The 9,237-nt window shown below is 48.6% G+C and overlaps 1 protein-coding gene across 4 annotated transcripts in view; it reads left to right on the forward strand.

Annotated features, from left to right (window-relative positions):
* Nucleotides 1-9,237, forward strand: part of POU2F3 (POU class 2 homeobox 3) — an 82,360-nt gene that overhangs the window by 58,072 nt on the left and 15,051 nt on the right. For 2 of the 4 annotated variants that reach the window (XM_011964961.1, XM_011964964.1), the window contains 3 exons: nt 2,871-2,996; nt 4,243-4,345; nt 7,216-7,298. In XM_011964961.1, the coding sequence (XP_011820351.1) occupies nt 2,871-2,996; nt 4,243-4,345; nt 7,216-7,298 (312 nt within the window). Of the gene's footprint in view, nt 1-2,870; nt 2,997-4,242; nt 4,346-5,980; nt 6,028-7,215; nt 7,299-9,237 lie in introns of all 4 variants that reach the window. The other 2 variants (XM_011964963.1, XM_011964962.1) reach the window with 2 other exon arrangements.

Raw genomic sequence — 9,237 nt, forward strand, 5'->3', positions numbered from 1 at the left:
TCTGTCCCCCTTCCTCCATCCTGCCTCCCCAGTACCGTCTGGGATGGCGGATGCCCGGAGGCAGGAGGAGGTTATGCAGGGAAGAGGTGGGGACCACAAAGGCCTGGCTTAAGTAAAATCCCCTCTCAGAGTAAACCTTAAAGTTGTAGTGGTGGTGGTGATTTTGAAATAAGTAGTTTATCATCTATTTCTAGTTTTTAAAAACTTGCTAACACATGTTTTCCTGGAATCTAAGGATGTGGAAACTCTAATTTTGGGGAGAAGAACTAGGACGCCAGAGTTTCTTAGAGGTGCCAAGTGTGGATGGGCACAACTGAAGGGGCATGGGGCAAAGAAGTGGGGCTCTTAGAGACAACGCCCAGGCAGCCGTGTGATTTGAGTTTTCTGAATGTCTAACCCTCTGCCCCCACAGTTATTTCCCATCTCTCCCCCTTCCTTCTCTTTGCTTCCGAAGTTCCATAATAGTCTCCTTAAGTGAGAGGAATGATTTCCAAAGACTGTCCCTGAAACAGCCATCTTCTTACCAATTTCTGTGCAACCAGGGCTTCTCAGTGTTATTTAGATCTGCTTTATCTAAGAACACAGCAGCAACCTCGACGGGCCAGGTCTACCAAATGCACTAGGGAATTGGAATTCGTAATTCCATTTGTTGACAGATAGGGAGAAAAATTCTGGACTATCATACAGTAGATGGGGAAACTGTGTCCCATAGAGGCTGAGTCCCATAGAGGCTGAAGATTACATAGTAAATTAGAGTCAGGGTTAGGGCTAGAAACAAGGTCAGCATTCAATGCGCCTCTTCAACATTTTCTTCCCTGTACCTCATTGGAGGCTGTAGAGAAATGGGTTTTGTTTATGTCTTTTGTTCAATTAATGTTCATTGGGTTTTCACCACGTGAAAGGCACCATATTTAGGACATTAGCTACCTACTCAGTCTCTAATGTCAGTAGGATCTTCCTAATTGTCCAACCAAAGAGAATTCTGTTTTCATTTTATGTAACTTTGATTTTAGGTTCAGGGGTGTCTGTGCAGGTTTGTTATACAGGTAAACTTGTGTCATGGGAGTTTGCTGTACAGATTATTTCATCACCCACATATTAAGCTTAGTACCCATTAGTTATTTTTCCTGATCCTCTCCCTCCTCTCACCTTCTACCCTCCAATAGGCCCCAGTGTGTGTTGTTCCCCTCTATGTATCCATGTGTTCTCATCATTTAGCTCCCACTTACAAGCGAGAACATGTGGTATCTGGTTTTCTGTTCCTGCATTAGTTTGCTAAGGATAATGGCCTCTAGCTCCATCCACGTTACTGCAAAGGACATGATCTCATTCTTTTTTATGGCTGCATAGTATTCCATGGTGTATATATACCACATTTTCTTTACCCAATCTATCATCGACAGGCATTTATGTTGATTTCATGTCTTTGTTATTGTGAATAGTGTTGCGATGAACATAACATGTACATGTGTCTTTATAATAGAGCTGTTTATAAGGAATTCTTTCTTTAGTGATCCAAAGCACCGTTTTTTTCCCGAAAGGATTAAGCACAAGTTTAGCTGTTAGTCTGAACTTTTAACTTAGGTTAAACAACACAAACAGAAGGTGTTCCAGGATGTCAGTGATATTCGCAGTGTAGACCAAGGAAATGGTTTAAGCCAGCATCTCTATGGCCAAGAGTTTCTATCTGGATAGGGAACAACCAGATGTCCGCTGAGGAGTGTCTTCCCAATAGCTCTTATAAGGTATGGTCTAGAGCTTGTGCCCCCGTCACATTATATGAATTTAAAGTCACGAGGACACCCTCCCAGGGGACTTCCTGAAAAGCTGCAAGAGGGTAGTTTTCCTGGGATGGGAGGAGAAGTGGGCAGAAGCAGCACTTCCTGCCCTGCCCTGGGACACCTGGGAAGCCCACGCGTGGGCGGTTAGTGCTGTCATTGCAGGGTGGTAGAGACTGGAGAGAGTTTGGAAACCACCACGGGCCCCTCAGGCTGTAACTACAGCACTGGCTGTGAGGGAGACATGCCTTCACCTGTAGGAAGACAGGCAAGGACTGTCACCAAAGCCACGCAGGTGAAGAGGGCCAGCTGCAGAGGCAGACACAGAGGATGGAGAGGTGTGGAGACAAACGAGATGGGAAGGAAGACTCCTCCAGATCAGTGGTGCCCAGACTTTGGGGTTTCATAGATGAGATTCCATTGAGGAAAATAAAATACAGAATTTGGGGGAGATCAGTAAAGGGTTGCCAGTTTTTTACTCTGTGAGGTGAAGAGTTTTAAGAATACCATTTAGGATCACTATCCTGTCCTAAATAAATTTTAACATTCTTCCTCCTAAGAAAAAAAAGAATATCATCTCAGAATTTCTAAGAATTTAATCCATTTTTTTTTTAAGAGACAGGGTCTCACTATGTCACCCAGGCTGGAGTGCAGTGGCATGATCATAGCTCACTGCAGCCTCAAACTCCTGGGCTCGAATGATCCTCCCATCTCAGCCTCCCAACTAGCTGGAACTATAGGCATGTAACACCATGCCTGGCTAATTTTTTTTTTTTTTTTTAGTTTAGAGATGAAGTCTTGCTATGCTGCCCAGGCTGGTCTCAAATTCCTACATCGAGCCCTATTTTTGAAAGTCACTACACTGTTATTGTTTTTGTCATTTCAGGGCCACTCACGAGGCCTCTGCCCAGCTGCCCTGGCTGGAAGGGCACACACAGGCAGGAAAAGTAAGCTGCAGCCCAGTAGGCCCTGGGCTAGCTCTCTCCTCTCTAGGCTGGTCACTCCTTTCCTGCCTGGATCTTCCTGCCGTTTCCATCTCTGACTGCCTGATGGGATCCAGCACCGACACTCTCCTCTTGCTTCCACTTGCAGATTAAAACCGAAGATCTCAGTGACTCCCTGCAGCAGACCCTCTCCCATCGGCCATGCCACCTGAGTCAAGGACCTGCCATGATGTCCGGAAACCAAATGTCTGGGGTAAATGCCAGCCCATGTCAGGTAACCCTGATATTCACAGTGGGCCAGTGTGTTTAACTCAATCCCTCTGGGAAAATGTTCAACTTCCATGCTTGGTACTCTGTGAACCCGTATCAGTCTAAAGAACCCCCTGCAGGCAATGTGGGAAAGAGATTTGGAGGCTGTGAGTGGGGCTCTAAAACAGTCCTCTTACAGGTGGAGCCTGGCTAGGGATGTGAAGAAGTAGGCCTCTACTTCTCGGGGACAAAAAGGAGCCAGGCTTGCCAAAGCCAAGGACCTAACAGCCGTGCTGCTGGTGTCTGCCAGCCACATCCAGGGGAATCCTAGGTGGACAGCTGCTGCTGGGTTAGAGAGCGTTTCTGTCCCCAGTGGGCCCACTCTGCCTCCCCTAAGGTTTTATGTTAAAGCCAAACTAGAATGGATTGCTGGTGGGGGAAGAAAGAGGCGTCTGAGCTAGTAACAGCCAAGGTCCGGGAGGGCGTTCATGTGATGAGACCTCTTGTCAGCAGGAATCACCTGGGGGAGAAAGAACCACTCCTTTCTGGAAACACATAAGAATGTGGATCCGTCCCTTCACCTTCCATTCAGCAAGGCGTCTCAGGTCTTCTCTCTGTGCACAAACCTAAGCTCAACCCCATGGGGCACAGAGCTCTGGGGTCTCCACTGCAGAGGACTCCCCGATCCCCCAAGCATCAGAATTATTAGTCCTATGTCCTGGGCTGGTAGGAGAAACCCTGGACTTTTTGTTTAACTAAATGTGTTTTATTAAGAATGAATAGCTTGTTCCACCTCACAACTCCCACCCGGACACCCTCCAGGAAAGATTCAGGCCCAGGAAACAGCCGAGGCATGGCTTTTAGCATAATCGAGTGGCATGAGATTAAAAAAGAATTGGACTGTTGGGGATTGCATGTTATCTCTAGGATAAACTCTGAGAGATGGGTCACACCCAGGCTTTGCCTTCAGGGCATTTTACAGTCTAGTTGAGAGACAGGACTGACACATATAAAAATTAACTTAGGAGGCAAGGGTTAAGTAACAATATGTCGTAAGGACTCCCAGGCTGAGGGCAGAAGCTGTAACAATACCAGCATTAATGGAGTACCTACTATTTGCTAGACACTGGGGATACACAGTGGCATAAAGCAAGGTCAGCCTGCACAGTCTCCAAGTCTGGAGACTCCTGGGACAGATGTGTGGCAGGCAGATGGGGCTGATGTCCCCAGCTTGTAAATTCTGTGATGTATGTGTATCTCTCCACGTGCAGGACATGGCTTCCCTCCATCCGCTCCAGCAGCTTGTGCTGGTTCCCGGCCACTTACAGTCTGTATCCCAGTTCCTGCTATCTCAGACCCAGCCTGGGCAACAAGGTAAGAACCCTGAGGTTTTTCACATAGACCGAGTCCAGTCAAGTGCTGCTGCTGCTGCTGCTGCTGCTTTTTGCTGGGTGAGGGGGCCTAATTGGAGAGCATGCATCAGTCAGTCACCCATCTGCTATTAAGACCTACTTATCCACCCCAGAGTCTGAGGAAGGGACCCTGGCAATGCTCCTGCAGGCTTAGTCTCCTTCTCTGCTTCCCCTTCCCAGCCTCCTCTTGGGTAGTCTGGCCCACCTCCTCAATTTCGTGGTGAGTGGAGACGGAAGGTGCAGGCGTGGAGGAGAGCTGTGCTGTACAGGGAGGGGAAGCGCCCTGGGAAATGCAGTACAGACAAGTCCCAATTCCTTGGAAATCTCTCCTAGACACAGATTTGGACTTGCTGCCTGGAAGCCTGGCTGTGATTCCATTTGGAGAGAGCAGCAGTGCCACCCACAGGTTGTAGAAAGGGTGTTCAGGTTTTCTTTGGCAGGGAAATTACCACCAGAGAACTTCTCCCTGGCCAAGAGCAAATAGATTGAACTATTAATAAATAGCTAACATTTCTTGAGCATGATGTGCCAGGAGCTCTGCTGAGTAATTTTTCTGACATTCCTCAAAATAACCTTGTGCAGTAGGTAGTCCTATTATGCCTCTGGTGACCTACTGGGAAGTTCCAGAACTGTTTAGCTGAGACCCATACTCTTGGCCATCACACTGTGCTGCCTGTCCCACTCCCATCTCCACCAGCTAGGGTCAAAAGTGGTGGAGGGTTGGCCGGGCACAGTGGCTCATGCCTGTAATGTCAGCATGTTGGGAGGAGGAGGTGGGCAGATCACTTGAGGCCAGAAGTTCGAGACCAGCCTGGCCAACATGGTAAAACTGTCTCCTCTAAAAATACAAAAATTAGCCGGGTGTGGTGGTGCAAGCCTGTAATCCCAGCTACTCGGGAGGCTGAGGCAAGAGGATCACCTGAACCTGGGAGGCAGAGGTTGCAGTGAGCCAAGATTGCACCACTGCCCTCCAGCCTGGGCGACAGAGAGAGACTCTGTCTCCGAAAAAAAAAAAAAAAGTGATTGAGGAAGCATAAACTCTCTCCTGTGGCAAATCCCAGGTAGAGGCTTTGGAAATCCAGAATCCAAACAAAATGCAACTCTGCCTTCCACCCTTAGCTTGTGCACAAATGAGTCACTACGCTTAGTTTCCAAGGCACCTCAGAATACTATGGTGATGAATGAGACCCTGTTTGAATTTTTTTTTTTTTTTTTTTTTTTAGATGGAGTCTCGCTCTGTCGCCCAGACTGGAGTGCAGTGGCCAGATCTCAGCTCACTGCAAGCTCCACCTCCCGGGTTTACACCATTCTCCTGCCTCAGCCTCCCAAGTAGCTGGGACTACAGGCGCCCGCCACCACGCCCGGCTAGTTTTTTGTATTTTTTTAGTAGAGATGGGGTTTCATCGTGTTAGCCAGGATGGTCTCGATCTCCTGACCTTGTGATCCACCCGTCTCGGCCTCCCAAAGTGCTGGGATTACAGGCTTGAGCCACCGCACCCGGCCCCTATTTGAATTTTTAAGTGTTTATTTTGGTTAAACAATAAACATCATACTCCTTGAATGGAAAAGGGAAGGTAACAGTTTAATTTGTTTTCAGAAGACTGGAGAGTGACATGAAAATGACCCAGGCATATAACCAGCTAGGTCAGTGTATGATGCAGTGGTGGAAAGACACTTCCAAATTTGGAGTCAGAAAAATTTATTGGTTTTTCAAAAAGTCACTTACTCGCTGTGTGTTTTTGGGAAACTTACCGAACCTCTCTGAGCTTCCATTTCCTCTTCTGTAAAAATGGGATAATAGCAAGGCTCTGCCTCATGAGATTATTGAGAGTCACTTGAAATAATGCATGTGAAAAGGCTGTATCCATTTCAACTGCCATGTCAGAATTGCCATTAGTACCCAAGTCTCTCAACTCCCAGTTCAGGATTCCTTGTAAGAGATTTCTTGCCCACGTATTTTAATAATGAACAATGAAGCCCTGACTTTTTAGACTGAAAAGCATAAAGGTCAACATCAGTAGATGCTGTACATTGTGACCCAGAACAGCCTAGGGAACACAGACACCCCAAGGTGCTGTTGAGTGACAAGCAGTTGGGGTAACCAACCCCATTGTCTGCTTTGGCGGTTTGATGGCCCCACTCCTGCTGGGAGAGTGAGCCACCAACCAGGCAGAGCCCTTCATGTGCAATTTTCCCGGGGAGGATGGAGAAGCAGGTATAATACATACTGCTCAAGGGAGTTTCCAGAGGCTCAGCCCTGAACTTTCCCTCATTTCTCAGCCCTCCCTCCCAAGTATAAAACGTCCTGGTTAGCCACATGCCTCTGGCTAAGGCCCACTGCCCTTTAGAGCTGCATGGTCGTATCTGCTTGGTCTGGCATCCTCACAGATTTGCTTGGGCCTCTGTAGCCATCCCAGCTGCTTCTCCTGCAGGGAAAGCCAAAATCCTCAGCCCCAGCTTGACTTCTCAGCAGCCACCCTGCATCCCTTCCCTTCCTGGGTTTCTTCCGCTCTGGTAATCAGATCCCACAGTAGATCCTCTTGACCCTCCTTAGCCTCTGCACCTCTCCAGACAGGCGGGCAGGTGGAAGGACTGGTTTGGGGACTGCTGTTTACATGTCTGTTTATCCCTGTATCTGACTTGCCTCCACCTATATGTGGCAATGCCTGGCAGTGCTAGAAGGGCCTCTCCATGGGACTTGAGGTGGGTGGAGGAACCTGATCAGGTGGCAGGGGGTCGGGACAGTGATCATGGTGCCAAAGTTGTAGCACATGTCTTTCAAATAGCCTGGATTTTATTTGTCTGTTCCTTTGTCCCTCCCCTTTCACTCAGGTCTGCAGCCAAATCTCCTCCCCTTTCCACAGCAACAAAGCAGTCTCCTCCTCCCACAGACTGGGCCGGGACTGGCATCCCAGGTAAACAACCCCATTCTTCCTGTTTCCTCTAGGAATGTGTCAGCTCTCACTGAGTTTAACTCACTAGTTTCCCCCCTACCCCTTTAACAGGATACTAATCCGTCTGGGGAGAGGGGACAGCAGGGAACTGTCCGTTGGCATAGGGGAAATCCAAGCTACAGCAAGGAGGGAGGGGACAATTTACCAAGTATCACTGGTGGGGCCACAGTTAGAACCCAGAGATTCCAGCTCCCAGGCCAGCCTCCTTCATGCTCCAGGCACCGAACTCCAGCCCTGCACAGGCCCCAGCATTGCTCCTCTGAGAGCCAGGCTCAGCTAACTTCTCAGGCACACCAAGATGGCCACGAACTCTACCTAGGTGCTCTCAGGGGCCAAGGGGAAGACTAACGTACCACAGACCTGATGTCCCAGACCACAAAGCCCGTGCCTTTCACCTCTGGGCCACTGTTCCAGATTGCCTCCTGCAGTGGGCACGTATATAGGCCAGTGGGCTGAGGTCTGGGAGAGGGGTTGTTTGCAGAGCTGCCATGGTTCCACACAGCACCTTTTTTCCAACTAGGAAAAAGGCATCTCTCCTTCTGGCCAGCTGCAGTCTCATGCCAGGGTGCACAGATTGGCGACAGCAGCATGAGCTGTATCTTAGCTGCCATTCTTCTCCTGATCTGGGTGCCCCTGCACAGTTAATAACCTGCACAGCTGCATGAGATGGCTCTGCACAGATGGTTGGGCAGAATATCTGGGAATGACTGCAGAGATCTCTGTGTTAAGAGCCGGGTGGCTCACCAAGAGCCCTGCCTTCAGAGAGGGCTGAGGCCACTAAAAGTACCTGGAGGGGAAGCTCGCCATCTAGTGGTTGAAATGTGGACACCAGCACCACGAGCGGCTCTTCCACCTCCTCCTGGCGTGGGTTTACAGCTGGAAGAGATCTTAGAATATTCAAGATCAGCTCTCATATCTTATCATATTTTGGCACGGAGAGACTGGTAGCAGAGAGACCACACAGAAGATTATGAAGATCATCCAGGGGAGGGTCATAAAGGATTGGCTTAAGAGTTGTGGCAATAAGAAGAGGGGATGATTGAGGAGATGTTTTGGGAAGTTGAATCAGTGCAGGTTGCCAGTGGATTGGAGATGAAAGGAGGAGGGAGAAGGTCTAGCAGAGAGCCCCACAAGTCTTTGTCAAATGAAAGAACAAATAAAAGGAAGGTTCAAAGAGGACTGGGGCTTTGTCCTGAGGGTCTGGTCTATACCACACTCTCCTCACACATCCCTTCCCTGCAAAATAAGAACCAAATTCATGATGGTTTCAGACTAAAAGATCCTTCACTGGGAGAAAGACTCCTAAACTTCTCTCTGGTCCTTTTACCTTCTTCATGATAAGGATGGCTATCAGAATGGTAAACCCAAATATCCCAGAGGAGAAGAAATAATGTTAACCCTAGTATACACAAACTAAATCAAAAAGGAGAGAAGAGGTGGATTTAGCCCTCTGAGCTGGACACAGTGCCTGGACCCCGAGGCCCAGATTTCACTCTATCCTTGTGGAATGATAGATGTCTTTAACACTGGATTCATTCCTGACCCCAAATAGGCACAGCATGGTTCTAGGTTTAAGAGTACATTTTCCTATGAAAATAAGCTCAAGAAAGATATCTGGCTGGGCACAGTGGCTCATGCTTGTAGTCCCAGCACTTTGGAAGGCCAAGGCAGGTAGATCGCTTGAGCCCAGGAGTTCACGACCAGCTTGGGCAACATGATGAAGCCCTGTCTCTGCAAAAACAAAAGTTAGCCAGGCAGCGTGGCACATGCCTGTAGTCCCAGCTGTTCAGGAGGCTGAGGCAGGAGAATGGCTTGAGCCCAGGAGGTTGAGGCTGCAGTGAACAGTGATTGTGCCACTACATTCTAGCCTGGGTGAGAGAGTGAGATCCTGTCTCAAAAA

Source organism: Mandrillus leucophaeus, unplaced genomic scaffold, assembly GCF_000951045.1.
Source record: "Mandrillus leucophaeus isolate KB7577 unplaced genomic scaffold, Mleu.le_1.0 Scaffold71, whole genome shotgun sequence".
Classification (NCBI taxonomy): domain Eukaryota; kingdom Metazoa; phylum Chordata; class Mammalia; order Primates; family Cercopithecidae; genus Mandrillus; species Mandrillus leucophaeus.